The 21,562-nt window shown below is 41.2% G+C and overlaps 1 protein-coding gene across 1 annotated transcript in view; it reads left to right on the plus strand.

The window, feature by feature from the left end:
- The window catches only part of xpo6 (exportin 6), a 65,154-nt gene that overhangs the window by 6,562 nt on the left and 37,030 nt on the right, over nt 1-21,562 (plus strand). Inside the window, exons 4-7 of the mRNA XM_014192154.2 lie at nt 2,375-2,572; nt 9,927-10,086; nt 16,412-16,489; nt 16,793-17,306. Coding sequence (XP_014047629.1) covers nt 2,375-2,572; nt 9,927-10,086; nt 16,412-16,489; nt 16,793-17,306 — 950 coding nt within the window. The remainder of the gene's footprint in view (nt 1-2,374; nt 2,573-9,926; nt 10,087-16,411; nt 16,490-16,792; nt 17,307-21,562) is intronic.

Here is a 21,562-nt window from a genome sequence, read left to right on the forward strand (position 1 = left end):
GTATAGGCAGGTTGTCTGCCTAGTGGCCGGTCTGAATCGTGCACTAGGTCTATCGACAATCAAAAGCTGTATCTCGCAATTTCTTTGCTTGCAATGTTTTCAACTTCAGTAAAGCAGGGCCCATCAATGAATAGGCTAGGATATTGAGATGAGCGAGATGCAACACTGCTCTCACACAGTCACACAAAGTATCTGCGCATGTGCATGGGTTTACTTCACGCTGTTCACAGTATCACTAAATTGATCACTAACAATTTGAAGCTGAGCCATTTGCTCGTTCTCTGCTGCGCAGTACAGTCATATCGGACTAAGATCATAACATGGTGTCAGAAGTGCTTCAACCTTGTCAAATGTAAGACAGAAGAGATTATTTCACAGAAAATAATGTTCCTTGAGTTTAGACTGACGAAAAGTAGCCAACTGCTCTCTGTCTCATCATTGAGAAGAGCACCCCAAAGAGAGCCATTGCTATGGTTACTCACCGACTCAGCTGCCATGAGCAGAATGCATGCAGAGCGAGGTGCCTGCGCGCAGGGAGTCTGCGAGTGGGAGGAGCAGCTAATGGATTTACTAACAGAGGAAGTTATTTCTGGTTTCTGGCAGGGCTGGGTTTTAAATTTGGCAGAAGCAATCGGGTCTGGGTAGATTGGGTAGGGCCTGAATATCGCGGGCATGGGTAGGGCTTAAAATGCGTGCCTGTGCAGGGCTCTACGTGGTAGCCAGGGCACAAAAACAGCGGCGAAGTGCAGCCTTGCGCTCCACTCTTAGTTGTTGTGGAAATTGACCCACTATGCTGTTTACTTTCTGCATGTACGTGATATCGCGGAGTATAACTTTAAATGACACAGCTTTCCCCAGGCCTTTTATATCCTATCGTCTAGTTAGGCTGTAACACAGAAAATAATATTTTTAGTGTTAACTGCACTGTGATTTAAATTTGGTTTGTTAAGGATCCTAATTTAGTTTTAACATTTAAACGTTCACACCTCTTATAAAAATGGGTAAGATATATTATCGGGGCTAGGCTAAAGAAACGGACTGCCGGATCATTTTCTTATTAGATGAAACAAAAATTGAAGGCTCTCCACACTTGAAGACTATTTCCATCACTAATGCTTCATGAACTTTGGTGATAGCCTTTTAATGAGGAACTCATTTGGGGATTGGGATGAGTCTGCATCTTGTGGTCAGCCCTGGGTCCTGTGGCAATATAGCTTGAAAATAAGCTGCTGTTTTTCTTCATGATTTCCGAAAGTGTGCCGCCATCAATATTAAACATGCCATAACACAGGATTTTCTCTTAACACTGAACAGGTCATAAGAATGTTTTTTCTGAAACTGTGTTATGGGTACCTCTTTGGGTACTAGGAGAGAGCATCTGTAATGTAAGGTTATGGAGGCCTTTGCAATTGTTTCTGTAGCCTAAAGTATATTATTAAAGGGATACTTTTGGATTTTGGGAATGAGGCCCTTTATCTACTTCCCCAGATTCTGATGAACTCATTGATACCATTTTTATGAAGAAAGTTAGATGTAGTTTCACGAGCCAATGCTGACTCTGGGGAAGTAGATAAAGGGCCTCTTTGCCAAAATCCAAAAGTATCCCTTTAATACATTTTTTTCTCACTGTAATTTATAATTATGAACATCACTAAAAGCCCAAAGATATAAGCTGTCCTCCATAACGGTTCATAAGTGTTATTAAGCTTCATAGCATGTGTCATAACTTGTCAAATATATATTATGACAATATAATTTCTTGTGTATGTGACTTTGGGTGTCTTGAAAAGCACTTCAAATTAAATGTATTATTATAATGCAATAAGTGCATATATTCATGCATTGTGACATATTGCGATATTCTTAGTCTTATGACACCTGATTATAACGGCTGCATAATAGCGTCAAGAGTACTTCCATGGCACATGTAAAAACTGTCAGAAAACGTGTTGGATAGCTCATAATGTTGCAACATTTTAGGATTTTATGATCGTGTTATGATGCAGAACGGTAATTAATGGCTAAACCTACTCCAGGGTTCTCACAATGTACACCTTTTCCAAAATGTTAAAAAAAATTATCTGTTAAAATTTGAATTTCCCTCAACCCATAGTCATTTTATAACCCTTGTTATTGTTAACACATTGACATTACACATGTACCCAACCTAGTGGTGTGTTGCTGATGACTGGAATGAATATGCAAGAGAAGACACCCTACACTTTGAGTCTCAGCTATCACATTATAGGCCTAATTATGGTTATGATCATGATAAGTTATAATAGTGTTTTAAAACAAGTTTGGCTAGTTCAAATAAAGTTATGCAAAGTGGTCGTCATAACACCTGAAAATCTGCCCATTGTTGCCTTTTCAGAACCTGGTCAATAAGATGTGGCTGGGAGTAGCCTCACAGGACAAAATGGAGATCCGTAGCTGCCTGCCCAAGCTGTTGCTGGCCCAGCACAAAGCTATGCCCTTCTTCATACGCAACAAACTCTGTAAAGTCATAGTGGATATTGGTCGCCAGGACTGGCCCATGTTCTACCATGATTTCTTCACCAACACCCTTCAGGTGAGCCCTGCTAAAATTGTGTTAAATATGTTATGTTTGCTTTGCCAATATACCAAACGGTAATGCTTTATTTGATTAGTGCCTCTCAAATGGTTCATAGAGGTTCATCTAAATCTCCACTAGCCCTAAACCTAACTCAAGTTGTTGCATATCAGGAAGGAATAGGTGGCACCCCAGGTTTTCTGAGGCAAAAAATTAACTCAAAGTTGAGTGGATAAACATTTAATAACTTCCTAATATTGAGCTGAAACCTCCCCCCTCCCGTTTGCCTTCAGAACAGCCTCAATTTGTCAGTGCATGCACTCTACAAGGTGTTAAGCGTTCCATAGGGATGCTGGCCCATGTTTACTCCAATGCTTTCCACAGTTGTGCCAAGTTGGCTGGATGTTCTTTGGGTGGTGGACTATTCTTGATAAACTGTTGTGTGAAAAACCCAGCAGCATCGCAGATCTTTACACAAATCGGTGCGCCTTGCACCTACTACCATACCCTGTTCAAAGGCATTTAAAACTTTTTTGTCTTGACCATTCACCCTCTGAATGGCACACATACACAATCCATGTCTCAAGGCTTAAAAATCCTTCTTCAACCTGTCTCCTCCCCTTCACCTACACTGATTTGAAGTAGATTTAACAAGTGACATCAATAAGGGATCATAGCTTTCACCTGGATTCACCTGGTCAGTCTGTCATGGAAAGAGCAGATGTTCTTAAAGTTTTGTGCTCTCAGTGTATCCATTTGGGCCTCATGCGGTCAATTTGCAGTGTACAAATTATTTATGTTCCGGCCCCCCGACCATCCGCTCAAGAAAAGAAACGCCCCATGGCTGAATGTAATTGTGACCCCTGGAATAGGGGGAACTCTTGGTCACAATTAACAACTTCATACTTTATTTATCTAAATATTAAAATCACGATGTTTAGGCCGGCAATGGCCTTCATCGGAATGTTGCATATCAACACGTATACTCAGGCTGACTGGCTCTTGTTCAGGTAAATGAGAAATATGTGCACTCAGGCTATCCGGAAGGCCAAAGTTAGTTACTTTAAGGAGCGGTTCTCTCTCTGTGGGTCGAACCCTAAGAAGTTCTGGGAAACGGTTAAAGACCTGGAGAATAAACCTTCCTCCTCACAGCTGCCCATGTCCCTTAACGTTAATGATGTGGTTGTTATTGACGAGAAGTACATGGCTGAGCTCTTTAATCACCACTTCATTAAGTCAGGATTCCTATTTGACTCAGCCATGCCTCTTTCCCTGTCCAACATTTCCTCATCTCCCACCCCTTCTAATGCGACAAGCCCCGATGCTCCTCCCTCTTTTTCCCCCGCTACAAAGTTTCTCCCTGCAGGCAGTCACTGAGTCCGAGGTGCTAAAGGAGCTCCTTAAACTTGACCCAAATAAAACATCTGGGTCAGATGGTCATACTATGGTATGCAATCTGGTTTCCGCTCAGGTTATGGATGTGTCACTGCAACCTTAAAAGTCCTCAATGATGTCACCATTGCCATTGATTCTAAGCAATGTTGTGCTGTTATTTTTATTGACTTGGCCAAAGCTTTTGATACAGTAGACCGTTCCATTCTTATGGGCCGGCTAAGTACTATTGGTGTCTCTGAGGGGTCTTTGTCCTGGTTTGCTAACTACCTCAAAGAGTACAGTGTATAAAGTCAGAAAATCTGCTGTCTCAGCCACTGCCTGTCACCAGGGGAGTACCCCAAGGCTCAATCCTAGGCCCCACACTATTCGCAATTTATATCAACAACATAGCTCAAGCAGTAGGAAGCTCTCTCATCCATTTATATGCAGATGATAGTCTTATACTCAACTGGCCCCTCCCTGGATTTTGTGTTAAACGCTTTACAACAAAGCTTTCTTAGTGTCCAACACACTTCCTCTGCCCTTAACCTTCTTCTGAACACCTCCAAAACAAAGGTCATGTGGTTTGGTAAGAAGAATGCCCCTCTTCCCCACCGGTGTGATTACTACCTCGTGAGGGTTTAGAGCTTGAGGTAGTCACATCATACAAGTACTTGGGAGTATGGCTGGACGGTATACTGTCCTTCTCTCAGAACATATCAAAGCTGCAGGCTAAAGTTAAATCTAGACTTGGTTTCCTCTATCGTAATAGCTCCGCTTTCACCCCACCTGCCAAACTAACTCACATTCTGTTAAAGGTCCCCAAAGCGCACACATTCCTAGGTCACTCGTCTTTTTAGTTCGCTGCAGCTAGCGACTGGAATGAGCTGCAACAAACACGCCGGCGGTCACGAGTCATAAAGGCAGTCATATTTCACGTGACCACTTAGTCACGGTAATTAGGCTTCTCCAAGCTCTGATGCTGATAGTCATTAGCAGCCTACCAAACTTGCTAACTGCCTGGTACTCAGCACTCTATTGTCCCTTTAATCACTCTGGGATCAATGCAATTGAAAATCTAATCAAACACTTCATGAGAGCTCATGTTGCGCAACATTTCTATAAGCTATGCAATTGCGGGGAAAACAGAGTGATGGCCTCTATTAAAAATAGGAGGATCCAATCAGCTTTCTATAGGCTAGGCCTACTATATTTATTTATTTATTCATCAACTTTCCTAATATTAAACACTTTGCTTATCTTTACTACATGAGTATAGCCTACCTGGCTGGCATGAAAATGAACCACGGGAAAAGCGTCCTCCATTCGCTATTTAAGTGCATAGACAACGTATTGTATGTACAATGTATTTTTTCCCGCTGCCCCTGTTTCGAGACAGGTGCATGATAGGTCCATTCTAAATCAAAACAAATTTCTCACATATACTAAATATTATATTTAAAGACCAGATTAAATCAAGAATAGTCTGATGGGTGACAATATTAGCACTTGTGAATGATGCCCAGCATAAGGTAAGAAACAATGCTTTTTTTTGTTGTTGACTTTTTTGAATCATAGTCGCACACCTCATTTAGCCTAGCCCATTGGCCTATATGTTTTGATAGGGTTTATATCACAACTGAAGTGGACAAATTAAGCACATGAATCTGCTTTACAAGTGGTGTAGAGCCTAACTGACATGCATAAGCAGTGTGTGAGTTTCAAGTTTGGGGAAGATAAGTTTCACCATTAAAAATGCACCTTTTTATAATAAAAAAATGTTCCTTTATAATAAAAGCATTACATGCATAGTCACATTTGCAGTCACTTTTGATAATGGTGTTTTCCCGCTAATGGAACATTTGCGCTTATAGCCTACTGCCATGTGCACATTGCTGCTCTTATAATGTGAAGAAATAGCCTACACGTTTAGCAATGTTTTAAGATAAAAGTTCTGATCTGTTGCGTCAGCCACATTGCGTAAAAAAGTTTTTTGTATTAATTTGGCTCTATCATCCGAGACGACTGTTTGGAATATTTATTTCTCGCACAGAATAGAATAGGTCGACTTTTGTACTATGTGGGATAGTAGATTGACGTAGGCTAGTGCGTTTGCTGCTTGTTGGCTGACAAAGTAAATCTGGACAGTTCTTCCAATATCTTCAATATGCACCTCGGATAAGGACGCACGCAGTTGCGGCGTCAATGTGTCTGTCTTCACTTAAGTTAAAATAATTTTCTGGGGGTATCTATACTTTACAACAACAAAAAATGTGGACTACTTTTACTTCACTACATTCCTAAAGAATATAATGTACTTTTTACTCCATACAGTTTCCCTGACACCCAAAAGTACTCGTTACATTTTTATGCTTAGCAGGACAGGAAAATGGTCCAATTCACGCACTTATCAAGAGAGTATGTGGTCATCCCTAGTGTCTCTGATCTGGTGGACTCACTAAATACAAATGCTTCATTGTTGAATTGTGCCCCTGGATATCTGTACATTTTTTTTTTTTATGGCGCCTTCCGCATTGCATAATATATGGAATTTGATACTTTTGATATGTAAGTATATTTTAGAAATGACATGTACTTTTGATACTTAAGTATATTTAGAACCAAATACTTTTACTTAAAAAAAAAAAATGTAACCCTGTTTTCTCCCCAATTTTGTGTTATCCAATTGCTAGTTAGTCTTCTCTCATCGCTGCAACTCCCGTGCGGACTCGGGAGAGGCGAAGGTCGAGAGCCGTGCGTCTTCCGAAACACAACCCAACCGTGCTGCTTCTTGACACGCCTGGACTCGAACCCAGAATCTCTAGTGGCACAGCTAGCACTGTGATGCAGTTCCTTAGACCACTGCACCACTCGAGACTTTTAGACTTTTACTATAGAAGTATTTTACCGGGTGACTAACTTTTTACTTCAATAACTTTCTATTAAGTTATCTATACTTTTACTCAAGTATCACAATTGGGTACTTTTTCCACCACTGCTTGTAGCCTGTGAGAAAAACCTGATCACGTGATGGAGAGCCATGTGAGTGAGAGGTGCTTTGGAGCGCGTAGCACGCAGGAAGGCACAATGCAGTAATCCGGGCCAAGGGCACAACAGCCACTGGCCGCAAAAGGCATCGATTTAATTATTTTTTATTATAATTTAAGTTGCATTACGGCCACACAGGGGATGCCACAGTGAAATTCGAGACATTGTCAAGTGCTTGTCAAATTGTGAATGAGAGACAGATGGTGTGTACAGCCTGCGCAAAAAATCTAAGCAGAGCTCATGCCTTTCAAGCAACTTTTTTGAAATTATCAGTCTCGTCATGCAGCCTTACAATGTATTAAAAATCAAAACGTATAGCCCAACATTTGTGAACTAAAGTTACATTAATAACTCTTAAATTAAGCATATAGGAAGACCTATTTCTTTAACTGCTCAACACAGAATAGCGGCATGTGCGCACTCCACATTGTTTGGAGAAAATATCCTTTCTATTTTATTCAGCTTTGTTCAATTATATTCTTCACACTGTACAATAATGCCACGGAATTCTAAGCAAATCTTGTCTGCTAAATAAACGAATGTAGCCCCCAGCCATTTGGCATAGCCACATTAGCACCTAATATAAGGACACCTCTGAGTATGCTATTAATTTCTTCTGAAAATTACAACATTTTCTTCATATTGTGCTTCTTTAGACCGGTAGGCTATATTGCATGGATTTATTAGACTTTTTAAAATGTAGACGTTCCACAAGTCTGCATCAGGGGCTTGTAGGCTGTGTGTGGAAGCCAGGAGATGTAAAATGTTTGTTCATGAACAGTCAATTAACGTGAGACCGACAGTTATTTGCTTGACAATCACCGGCTGACAGAATTTCATGACCGAAACTCCACCCATGCAAAGCCTGCTGATTTAGAAGGTCCTGTGAAGATTGTATTTTCAACCAGCAACTGTCAGGAAATAACAATTCTATATATTTTTCACACTTTTACAGTGTTAGTTTCATCAACTGTTGTACAATATCTAAAACACAGGAAAAACTGAATTTTGACCGCTCCGGGCCTTAAACATTTGCTTTGGCCATTGGAAGCCTTTAATATAGGTTATCATCCCCATGTCATCATCCAGTCCTATATAAACACTATGTACAGTTGCAGTACAGTGCTGAGAAAGTTTGTGAACCCTTTAGCTGCCCTTTCCCACCTGGACAAAAGGAACATCTTTGTGAGAATGCTATTCATTGACTACAGCTCAGCGTTCAACACCATAGTGCCCTCAAAGCTCATCACTAAGCTAAGGACCCTGGGACTAAACACCTCCCTCTGCAACTGGATCTTGGACTTCCTGGCCTCCTCCAGGTGGTAAGGGTATTTAACTACACATCTGCCACGCTGATCCTCAACACGGGGCTCCTAAGGGGTGCGTGCTGAGTCCCCTCCTGTACTCCCTGTTCACTCATGACTGCACGGCCAGGCATGACTCCAACACCATTAAGTTTGCAGATGACACAACAGTGATAGGCCTGATTACCGACAACAACGAGACCGCCTATAGGGAGGAAGTCAGAGACCTGGCCGTGTGGTGCCAGGACAACAACCTCTCCCTCAACATGATCAAGACAAAGGCGATGATTGTGGACTACAGGTAACGGAGGACCGAGCACACCCCCATTCTCATCGATGGGGCTGTAGTGGAGCAGGTTGAGAGCGTCAAGTTCCTTGGTGTCCACATCACCAACAAACTGACATGGTCCAAGCACACCAAGAAAGTCGTGAAGAGGCCACGACAAAACCTATTCCCCTCAGGAGACTGAAAAGATTTGGCATGGGTCCTCAGATCCTCAAACACTTCTACAGCGGCACCATCGAGAGCATCCTGACTGGTTGATTCACTGCCTGGTATGGCAACTGCTCAGCCTCCAACCGCAAGGCACTACAGAGGGTAGTGTGTACAGCCCAGTACATCACCAGGGCCAAGCTTCCTGCCATCCAGGACCTCTATACCAGGCGGTGTCAGAGGAAGGCCCTAAAAATGTTCAGACTCCAGCCACCCTAGTCATAGACTGTTCTCTCTGCTACCGCACGGCAAGCGGTTACCGGAGCGCCAAGTCTAGGTCAAAGATCAAATGGCTACCCAGACTATTTGCTTTGCCATGACATCGTTTTCTAGAATTTTCCAAGCTGTTTACAGGCGCAGTCAACTAAGTGTATGTAAACTTCTGACCCACTGGAATTGTGATACAGTGAATTATAAGCGAAATAATCTGTCTGAAAACAATTGTTGGAGAAATTACTTGTCATGCCTAAAGTAGATGTCCTAACTGACTTGTGTACAGTATATTGCTCTTCAATAAGTATATTTATTGGGCGGTTTAGCAAATGCATGCAAACGTAAGTACAATTTAGACATACTAACAGTAACACAATAAATTAACATACACAAGGTACAGTATTGAGGTATGCCATTTAAAAAATAAAAGATTTTCCAAGTGACAGTCACAATCAGATTGATGTACATTTAGTTGCTTATTTTTTTTCAAAAGTGAGGCCACCACTTCTTTGTCTCTGGACAGGTGCACTGATTGGTTTGATTCAAATAATGTTGGTGTGTGTGTGTGCGCGTTTAGTTTTTTCTGTGATCGTGTGTATAATTCATAATTCTACTACTTTAGGATAATTGTTATTTTTTAACCTTTATTTAACTAGGCAAGTCAGTTAAGAACAAATTCTTATTTACAATGACGGCCTACCCCGGCCAAACCCTAACGACGCTGGGCCAATTGTGCTCCGTCCTATGGGACTCCAAATCACGACCGGTTGTGTTACAGCCTGGAATCGAACCAGGGTCTGTAGTGACGCCTCTAGCACTGAGATGCAGTGCCTTAGACCGCTGTCCCACTCGGGAGCCCAAATGAAAAGGCTACGGAATGCACTTTTGCTGTGATGTTATCACAAATTGATGTGTGTGTTCTCTGTGTGTGTTATTGCAGCTGATCCAGTCTCCTACCATGGCCTTTCTGGGACTGGTTTTGCTCAAGACCACATCCGAGGAGCTGGCGTGCCCACGGGAGGATTTGAGCGTTGCACGGAAAGACGAGCTGCGCAAACTGTTGCTGGAGCAGGTCCCCACAGTGCTGGGATTACTGACAGGTGAGCAACTTCGCCCATTCATTACAATGTGAAGTTGGGAGGTGAAACACTGGCCGTTACCCAAGCGGAGCGGTTTGCAGTGTTCATCCACTTTGGCACTGCTTGGATGGCAAAAAAGGAGAAATTCAACTAAGCTGCACTTACGTTAGTCAGCCAAAATTGAGTAGGAAGTGCCATGGCTAAAGCAGTCTGGCTTGCTCTGTAAAACTTACGCAGCACATGGATTTTTTGGGGGGGTGAATTATGGCCACAAAGGGGATGCCGCCGTGAAATTATCAAGTGCTTGTCAAATTGTGAATGAGAGACTATTGGAGTGTGTATTGCCTGCACAAAAAACAAAGCAGAGCTCATGCCTTTCAAGCGACATAAAAAAAAATCATCAGTCTCGTCATGCAGCCTTACAATGTATTTAAAAATCGAAACATATTGCCCAACATTTGTAGAACTAAAGTTACATTAATAACTCAAAATTAAGCATATAGGAGTACCTATTTCTTTGTTAACCGCTCTACACAGAATAGCCGCCTGTCACTCAAATCGTTTGGAGAAAATATTTATATTTTATTCAGCTTTGTTCAATTGTATTCATCAGACTATAAAATAATGTAACATAATGCCACGGAATTATAAGGAAATGTTGTCTGCTAAATAAACAAATGTAGCCCACAGCCATTTGGCATAGCCACATCAGCACCTAACATAAGGATAACTCAGAGTATGCTATTAATTTCTTCTGAAAAATACAACATTTTCTTCATACCATACATCTTTAGACCTGTCTAAAATAAATGATGGATTTATTGTGAAGGTGTAGGATATATTACATGGATTTATTCGACTTTTTAAAAAGTAGATGTTCCAAAAGTCTGCAGCAGGGGCTTGAGGGCTATGTGTGGAAGCCAGGAGATGCTCAATGATTGTTAATTAACGGTCAATTACCATGAGACCGACAGTTATTTGCTTGACAATCACCAGCAGACGAAATTTCGTGACCGCCACAGCCCTAGTGCTGACTGAACACATTTGTCCAAGAGGAAGATGAGTTCTTGCTGGCTATCATTAACAAGTGTTGACACCTCAGTCAGTTCCCATGGCATTTAGAACTACTTTTTTTTTTTTCTTCACAGTGCCGTGCATTTCAAATGCTCCTTGCTTGATGTGATGTGTGCCAATACAGAATCCTTTGGTTCTATCAATAGCATGCTTCCAGTTACAGTGCCTTCAGAAACTATTCACGCACCTTTACTTTTTCCACATTTTGTTACAGCCTGAATTTAAAATAGATTAAATATATATCATTTTTTTTGTCACTGGCACGATACCCCATTACGATTTGTTTCATGTCAAAGTGGGATTATGTTTTCAATAAAACATATTTTTTTTTTATTCATTAAAAATGAAAAGCTTAAATGTCTTCAGTCTAATTATTCAACACCTTTTGTTATGGCAAGCCTAAATAAGTTTAGGAGTAAAAATGTGTTTAACAAGTCACATAATAAGACCAGGGAGGTTTTCCAATGCCTCGCAAAGTAGGGCATCTATTGGTAGATGGGCAAAAAAACAAAGCAGGCATTGAATATCCCTTTGAGCATGGTGAAGTTATTTATTCTACTTTGGATGGTGTATAAATACACCCAGTCACTACAAAGATGCATAACTCAGTTGCTGGAGAGGAAAGAAACCACTAATGGATTTCACCATAAGAGCAATGGTGACTTTAAAACAGTTACAGAGTTTAAAGGTTGTAATGGGAGAAAACTGAGGATGGATCAACAACATTAGTTACTTCACAATATTAACCTAATTGACAGAGTGAAAGAAGGAAGCCTATCTAGAATAAAAATATTCCAAAACATGCATCCTGTTTGCAACAGTAACACTACAAAAAATGTGGCAAAGTAATTTACTTTTTGTCCTGAATACATTTTATGTTTGTGGAAAATCTAATACAACACATTACTGAGTATGACTCTACATAATTTTCATGCATAGTGGTGGCTGCATCATGTTATGCAGAGTTTTTCAGAACATAAAAGAAACGGAATGGATCTAAGTACAGACTAAATCCTAGTAGAAAGCCTGGTTGTCTGCTTTCCACCAGACACTGGAAGATGAATTCACCTTTCATCAGGATAATAACCTAAAACACAAGGCCAAATCTACACTGGAGTTGCTTACCAAGAAGACCGCGAAAGTTCCTGAGTGGCCGAGTTAATTTTGAATTAAATCTGCGGCAAGACCTGAAAATGGTTGTCTAGCAATGATTAACAACCAATTTGACAGAGCTTGAAGAATTTTAAAAAGAATAATGGGCAAATGTTGCACAATCCAGGTGTGGAAAGCTCTTAGACTTATCCAGAAAGACTCACAGCTGGAAACGCTGCTAAAGGTTATCCTAACATTGACCCAGGAAGTTGAATACTTATCTAATCAAGATATATTAGTGTTTTTTTATTTTTTATTTCTCACCCATGTATTTTGTGTAGATTGTTGGCATGAAATGGTATGGCAAAGTGGGTTGTGGGGAAGTTGAAGCTCATCTACTGCATTTCTACACAATAAAACAAAACAAAAAACCTCTAATGCTATTTAGAGAATAGCAAAAACAAACACATGACTCCAGACATTTAGTTATCAGCACAATATAAAATGCAAAGGTCTGTGGAAAGGCATATACAATGTCAACCAGTACTAAAACTGATAATAAATTCATTCATTTACTTGTGGAACAGTAAAACGTCAAATGCTGACATCCGGAGCTATTTTTTTCACCATAAAATTGCACCTTTATATTAAACATTACGTGCATCTATAATCGCATTTGCAGACTAATGTAATATAGGCTACGATTCCTAATTTGAGCATATTGCATAGCCATAATTTAGGCTAATAATATAACTCAATCACTGTTAGCAAGACACAGTTCTGAACAATGCCTTCCTTAGGGCGTAGGGACAGAGTAAGCCTAATCAGAGACCTTTCTTCTTCTTTCATAGCACGGGAAAAGTGTGGCATTTTATAAACCAGAACCAAATGGATCGCTCCTACAGAGTGTGTCACATGGCTATGGCTTGCTATATAAAACAGGCAGACAGGCATCGAGGCATTGTTACTGTTTGATTGAACATTCGAATGGGCAAAACGGGGGACCTAAGGGACTTTATTATGCAACCATCATTAAATGCAAATCAATTTATAACATTTTTGACATGCGTTTGTATGGATTTTTATGGATTTTTTGGTTGTTACTGTCTCTCACTGTTCAAATAAACCTACCAGTAAAATTATAGACTGATCATTTCTTTGTCAGTGGGCAAACGTACAAAATCAGCAGGGGATCAAATACTTTTTTCCCTCACTGTAACACTATTTACCGTGTCAAATAAGCTTGTTGACCAATCAGGACCTGAAATGACTGCACGTCACATAGTAATTGAATGCGTTCATAAATGTTTTACGTAGTAATTACACTGTCACTCATACTTCATATGTCACAACGATTCATCGATATGTGCTATGATATGATGCTGGTAAAGTTGTCTGGCGCACCTACAGTGCTGGTCATAAAAAAAGCTAGCTAGCTCATGGATGCAAACAATGTTCTTACCCAGAAACATAGCAAAACGACATCTGTTTCAGTAGCTATCGTTAGCTAACTATATAGCTAGGTGTCATCTAAAATAACCCTAATTTAAAAGACAGTTCTATTTTAATTAATGGTGGTCGGACCATCTATGTGAAGCTAGCCACAATAAGAAGTAGCCACAATAGTAGACTTTGCGGTTAGCCTTCAAAATAAAAGTCATTGACGGTGATGCAAATTAATACAAATGGTAGAATTATGCCATAATTGAATATATCATGCTAAACAAGGTTGGAATGTTATATAAAATCAACAAAAGACTAATTTGTTTATTTGACAATTTGAAATCACACTGATTTATTATACTTTAGAATTGCATTTGAGGCATACTTATTTCACTGTACAGCCTTACCTATGGATTGTGGATCAATGACATGGGTTTTCAGTCTACTCAGTGACACCCAGAGAACAATAGCGTCGTAGCTCTAATTGCGAGACTCTGAAACAACTGTTTGTTAAGCCACATTTATTGTCAACCTATGTATTGAACACTTCCCGAGAAAAAACAATACTGCGTGGATGTTTTGGAGTCTAACTGAGGAGGGAAAATATGTATTGAGTAGACTTTTACCCCATTTCATTGATCCCCATTCCTTAGGTAAAGCTGTACAGTGCAATATGAATGTCAATACACACAATAGGCTGACTGGGGAGGTGATGTCACACAGTCCCCCGATAAGCGCTACAATCGCTAATATTTGCATAAACTCTTCAGTTGTTTTCTGTGGGTGTCACCGAGTAGACTGATACCCCATTTCATTGCTTCACATTCCAACCTTGTTTAAAATGATCTAGTCTTAATATGGCATGATTCCACCAATTGTAACCTTCTGCATCACTTTCAAAGAGGTACTTTTATTTTGAAGGTGAACCGCAAATTCCACTATTGTGCCTAATCCTTATTATAGCTTGCTTCACAACACATCACCCGGTCAGGCACTTTTAGCTAATATCGGCCGATTCCGATATCGTGCATCCCTAATATAAACTCATTAAAAAAAGAAACTTCCCTTTTTCAGGCCCCTGTCTTTCACAGATAATTAGTAGAAATTCAAATAACTTAACAGATCTTCATCGTAAAGGGTTTAAACACTGTTTCCCATGCTTGTTCAATGAACCATAAACAATTAATGAACATGCACTTGTGGAATGGTCTCTAAGATGCTTACAGACGGTAGGCAATTAAGGTCACAGTTATGAAAACGTAGTAGAAAGGCATCTTCAGTGTCCTGACTCTGAAAAACACCAAAAGAAAGATGCCCAGGGTCCCTGCTCATCTGTGTGAACGTACCTTAGGCATGCTACAAGGAGGCATGAGGACTGCAGATGTGGCCAGGGCAATAAATTGCAATGTCCGTACTGTAAGACGCCTACAGGGAAACAGGACGGACAGCTGATCGTCCTCGCAGTGGAAGACCACGTGTAACAACATCTGCACGGGATCGGTACATCCGAACATCACACCTGCGGGACAGGTACAGGATGGCAACAACAACTGCCCGAGTTACACCAGGAACGCACAATTCCTCCATCAGTGCTCAGACTGTCCGCAATAGGCTGAGAGAGGCTGGACTGAGGACTTGAAGGCCTGTGTAACTATGGGCACAAACCCACCGTCGCTGGACCAGACAGGACTGGCAAAAAGTGCTCACCGGGAGTGATGGTCGGATTCACATTTATCGTCGAAGGAATGAGTGTTACACCAAGGGCTATACTCTGGAGCAGGATCGATTTGGAGGTGGAGGATCCGTCATGGTCTTGGGCGGTGTGTCACAGCATCGTCGGATTGAGCTTGTTGTCATTGCAGGCAATCTCCACGCTGTGCGTTACAGGGATAACGTCCTCCTCCCTCATGTGGTACCCTTCATGCAGGCTCATCCTGACATGACCCTCCAGCATGACAATGCGACCAGCCATACTGCTCATTCTGTGCTGGATTTCCTGCAAGACAGGAATGTCAGTGTTCTGCCATGGCCAGCAAAGAGCCCGGATCTCAATCCCATGGAGCACGTCTGGGACCTGTTGGATCGGAGGGTGAGGGCTGGAGCCATTCCCCCAGAAATGTCCGGGAACTTGCAGGTGCCTTGGTGGAAGAGTGGGGCAACATCTCACAGCAAGAACTGGCAAATCTGGTGTAGTACATGAGGAGGAGATGGACTGCAGTACTTAATGCAGCTGGTGGCCGCACCGGATACTGACTTACTTTTGATTTTGTCCCCCCCTTTGTTCAGGGCCACATTATTCAATTTTTTTGTCACATGTCTGTGCAACTTCCTTGACAACAGCTCTGCAGTGCTCCGTGAAGCGCAAGAAGTATGAATGCCTTGACTTCTGCAGAGACCGTATCACTGTAAATGCTGCATGGCTAATGCAGACGTCAGATTGACCATGCAGCGCCCAGATGCACAATGCACTTCTCTCTCCAGAATGCCCTCTCTCCCACCAATTTATGCACATTCATTGTTTCTTAACTTCATTGTGTGAATTGTTTACGTTTGATTGTTAGTCTATATCAATTCCCCATTACATACTGTATTTGATATCATTCCGCTCTAGTCATTACTATGAGCCCGTTCTCCCCAATTAGGTTGCCACCAACCTGTGATCTTTACTACCCCCCTCTCTTTCTCCCCACATCTGCGCACATCCATAATAACACTTCTCAACATTTCTACCCTGCAGGTATCCTGGAGACGATTTGGGATAAGCACAGTGTTACGGCTGCCACCCCCCCTCCCTCTCCCACCTCAGGAGAAAGCGGTGAGAATTTTGGCTATAAATCAGGGGGAACATTTCATTCCAGGAAGTTGTTCACACCCTTTACGTATCTGATTTAGATTGTATAGACTGGCTGTAAGTAGGTTATGTTACTGTTTTCACCCACCCAGTCATCTTAGATTTACAAGGGGGAGTGAACAATGGGGGAGGAGAGGAGACAACTGTGCTAAGTGTGTTTTGTGAAGGTTGTATGACAATGTGTGTGTGTGTGAATATGATAGTGGGACTGGGAGAGATTGTTAACCCGGCCTCTCATTTGTCCTTGTCCCCCCTCCCTTTAAGCAGAGTTGCTGGGCAGTCTATTGCAGGGCACCCAGTACTCCAAGCTGCTATCCCAGCCCATCCCAGCACTGGACGATGACAGTCAACAGTTGTGCTCCCTAGCTCTAGAGTGTCTGGCCCATCTATTCAGCTGGATCCCCCTTTCTACCAGCATCACCCCTTCCCTTCTCGCCTCTATCTTCCACTTTGCCCGTTTTGGCTGTGACCTGCGGGTCAAGCCCAAGACTCCCCCTTCCATCTACTCATCGTGCTCGTCCAATGGCGAGCATGCTCCCCCTGCCAATGGCGGAGGTCGGCCCGGGCATGAGACGGGCGGCGGCGGGCAGGTGGACAGGTCGCGGCTGGGAGTGCTGGCCATGACGTGCATCAATGAGCTGGTGTCCAAGAACTGTGTGCCCCTTGACTTTGAGGAGTACCTACTGAGGATGTTTCAGCAGACCTTCTTCCTGCTACAGAGGCTGACAAGGGAGAACAACGCGCACACCGTCAAGAGCCGGCTGCAGGAGCTGGACGAGAGGTAGGCCCACACATGGCATTAAATAGAACACATACAGTAGACAGTGCCTTCAGAAAGTATTCACACCCTTTTACTTTTTCCACATGTTGTTGTTACAAGGTAGGATTAATATGGATTTGTCTTTTTTTTATTATTTTTATGTTCAACACAAAATACACTGTCAAAGTGGAAGAAAAATTCTAACATTTGTAAAAAAAAATATATGAGAAATATAATATATATAGATATATAGATTTAAAAAATAAAAAATGATTTAACCCCTGAGTCCATACATGTTAGCATCACATTTGGCAGTGATTACAGTTGTGAGTCTTTCTGGGTAAGTCTCTAAGAGCTTTCCACACCTGAATTGTGCAACATTTGCCCATTTATTATTTTCAACGTTCTTCAAGCTCTGTCAAATTGGTTGTTAATCATTGCTAGACAACCATTTTCAGGTCTTGCCGTAGATTTTCAAGCAGATTTAAGTCAAAACTGTAACTCGGCCACTCAGGAACATTCACTTTCTTCTTGGTAAACAACTCTAATGTAGATTTGGCCTTGTGTTTTAGGTTATTATCCTTCTAAAAGTTGAATTAATCTTCCAGTGTCTGGTGGAAAGCAGACTGAACCACGTTTTCTTTTCGTGTGCTTAACTCCATTCCATTTCTTTTTATCCTGAAAAACTCCCCAGTCCTTAACAATTACAAGCATACCCATAACGTGATGCAGCCACCACTATGCTTGAAAATATGGAGAGTGGTAGGTACTCAGGACAAAATGTTAATTGCTTTGCCACTTTTTTTCAGTATTACTTAAGAGGTTAAGTGCCTTGGATGCATGTTTTGAAATATTTTTATCCTATACAGGCTTCCTTAATTTCACTCTGTCAATTAGGTTAGTATTGTGGAGTAATGTAACTACAATGTTGTTGATCCATCCTCAGCTTTCTCCTATCACAGCCATTAAACTATAACTGTTTTAAAGTCGCCATTTGCCTCATGGTAAAATCCCTGATCAGTTTCCTTCCTTTCTGGCAACTGAGTTAAGAAGAACTCATTTATCTTTTGTCGTAACTGGGTGTATTGATTAGGGCAGACCCCATTTAGTCAACTGGTTGATTGTTTGTTCGATAGGCTGTTGGTAGACCGAAATTTCTTAAGTTGAGCAGTCGCAATGTTTTTTTCTTTCTTTCATGGTGAACAGAACACCTGTCTGATTCGTTGTGGAGGCCACGGGGATGGCACAGTCCATCACTCTTAAGACGTGTGATACTGAAATTGTATATGGTTGCCTCATGCAACCGCAATATGTCGGATAAAGCAATTTCACAGATTTAGCTGTTTTTAATCTATGCTGTAATTAAAATCTTTAGTTTTTTTCTCTCGTTAGAACAAACTAGTTTTACTTATTTATTTAGCGTTTACACTGTTCCAAACAGGCAGAAAAATATTGTAATCTAACAGCACCTGTTTGTCACACATAGTATGCACACAGCTCTCACTCCTATACCCTCATTTTTCTTGCTCTCCTTGTTATTATTACAATTATTATTATGATCGTCATTATAATAATAAGTAATGTCGTTATCATTAGTAGGCTACTCTTTAGCCTTGTATAACCACAATCGAGCTGAAGGCCTAAGAGGGAGTAATGTTTAGTCTTAATACCGTAACTTACTTAGGCCTATATTTCAATATATAGGTTACTGTATCGTTCATTCGTTCATGCCATCACACAGAATACGGGATATTCATGTTTTGAAATGCAATCAAGCATTTTAGTTTTAAAATTAAATAACTAAGGGAGCTTTGAATAATTAGCCAAAACGATAAATAAACAACAATTCACGAATGCATGCAACTCGTTTGTTATATATAATTTTTTTGCACAGACTCTCTGGTACACTTATTTAATGTTTGTAATGTTCCAAATGGTCAGAATTGTTTTTTTAAATATTGTAATCTAACAACAACTGTTCGGCACACAATACTCATGCAACGCTTGCTCCTATACCCTCCTTTTTCTTGATCTTTAGTAGGTTCCACAACAAAGTCAAATGTCTTCCACAGATCTGACTTCCCCTGAGCAACCAGTGAACATTTGCCCGTTTCAAATGTATTTTTCACGTCCTCCGCATCCAATTTGCTGTCGACATTACTGTGTACAGAGTTAGTTATAATTTATTGATGTAATTGATCGCCTGCGATGCACGTGAAGAGAGCGAGGGTTGAGGGAATCGGGAAGGTTTTTCCTAAACAAATTAGGGATTTCAGTAACAACTTTTCAGTCAGAAATATGAAACTTTGTTGCAGCTTCAGTACAGACAGTGCAATAAACACTTGCTGTATTTGGGGAGTTTTTCCCATTCTTCTCTACAGATCTTCTCAAGCTCTGTCAGGTTGGATGGGGAACATTGCTGCACAGCTATTTTCAGGTCTCTCCAGAGATATTAGATTGGGTTCAAGTCTGTGCTCTGGCTGGGCCACTCAAGGACATTCAGAGACTGGTCCCGAAGTCACTCCAGCGTTGTCTTGGCTGTGTGCTTAGGGTCATTGTCTTGTTGGAAGATGAACCTTTGCTGCAGTCTGAGCTCTTGGGCAGGTTTTCATCAAGGATCTTTGTACTTTGCTCCGTTCATCATTCCCTCGATCCTGACTAGTTTCCAGTCCCTGCCGCTGAAAAACATCCCCACAGAATGATGCTGCCACCACCATGCTTCACCGTAGGGATGGTGCTAGGTGTCTTCCAGACGTGACGCTTGGCATTCAGGCCAAATAGTTCAATCTTGGTTTCATTGGACCAGAGAATCTTGTTTCTGATGGTCAGAGGTTCCTAGGTGCCTTTTGGCAAACTACAAACGGGCTGTCAGGTGCCTTTTACTGAGCAGTGGCTTCCGTCTGGCCACTCTTACCATAAAGGCCTGATTGGTGGAGTGCTGCAGCGATTGTTGTCCTTCTGGAAGGTTCTCCCATCTCCACAGAGGAACTCTGGAGCTCTGTCAGAGTGACCATCGGATTCGAAGGCACAGTGTTCGTGGGGACCTTGAATGCTGCAGCCGTTTTTTGGTACCCTTCCCCAGATTTTTGCCTCGACACTATCCTGTCTCTGAACTCTACAGACAATTATTTTGACCTCATGACTTGGTTTTTGCTCTGACATGCACTGTCAACTGTGGGACCTTATATAGACAGGTGTGCCTTTCCAAATCATGTCCAATCAAATGAATTTACCAGTCAAGTTGTAGAAACATCTCAAGGATGATCAATGGAAACAGGATGCACCTGAGCTCAATTTCGAGTCTCATAGCAAAGGGTCTGAATACTTATGTAAAGAAGGTATTTCTGATATTTTATAAATTAGCAAAATGTTCTTTAAAACCTGTTTTTGCTTTGTCATTATGGGGTGTGTAGATTTCATGAGGAAATAAAATAATTTAATCAATTTTACAATAAGGCTGTAACTTAACAAAATGTGGAAAAGTCAGGTGGTCTGAATACTTTGACCATGGCCAAACTGCAATATTCAATTATCATTTTTAAAATATTAAATAGCAGACTACACCAAATGGCATTGCTTTTAGGGGTGGAGTCGATTTATTCTGATTTGGATAAGTACTTTAATTACATCATAATTACACTTAAAAAAATCTAAAAATAGAAATATAAACGCATGTAAAGTATTGGTCCCATGTTTCATGAGGTGAAATAAAAGATCCCAGAAATCTTCCATACCCACAAAAAGCTTATTTCTCTCAATTTTTTTGCACCAATTTGTTTAAATCCGTTAATGAGCATTTTAGCCTTTTTTCAAGATAATCTTTTGAATTTGGCAGTACATCCAACCGGCCTGACAACAGCGGACCACGTGTAACCACGCCGGCCCAGGACCTCCACATCGAGCTTTTTCACCTGCGGGATCATCGGACTAATAAAGCCCTTTTATGGGGAAAAACCCATTCTGATTTGCTAGGCTTGGCTCCCCATTTTGTGGGCCTGGCTCCCAAGTGGGTACGCCTATGCCCTCCCAGGCCCACCCATGGCTTTGCCCCTGCCCAGTCATGTGAAATCCATAGATTAGGGCCTAATAAATGTATTTCAATTGAATAATTTCCTTAAGTACTGTAACTCAGCAAAATCTTTCAAATTGATTCATGTTGCGTTTTATACTTTGGTTCAGTATAATAACATAGTAACTCACTGTTTAAATATAACAGGTCATCAGTGTCGTTTTCACAAAATATTCTGTTTCTCTGTTGGCATAGTGTTTTGACGGTG

Source organism: Salmo salar, chromosome ssa03 (assembly GCF_905237065.1).
Source record: "Salmo salar chromosome ssa03, Ssal_v3.1, whole genome shotgun sequence".
Lineage (NCBI taxonomy): Eukaryota > Metazoa > Chordata > Actinopteri > Salmoniformes > Salmonidae > Salmo > Salmo salar.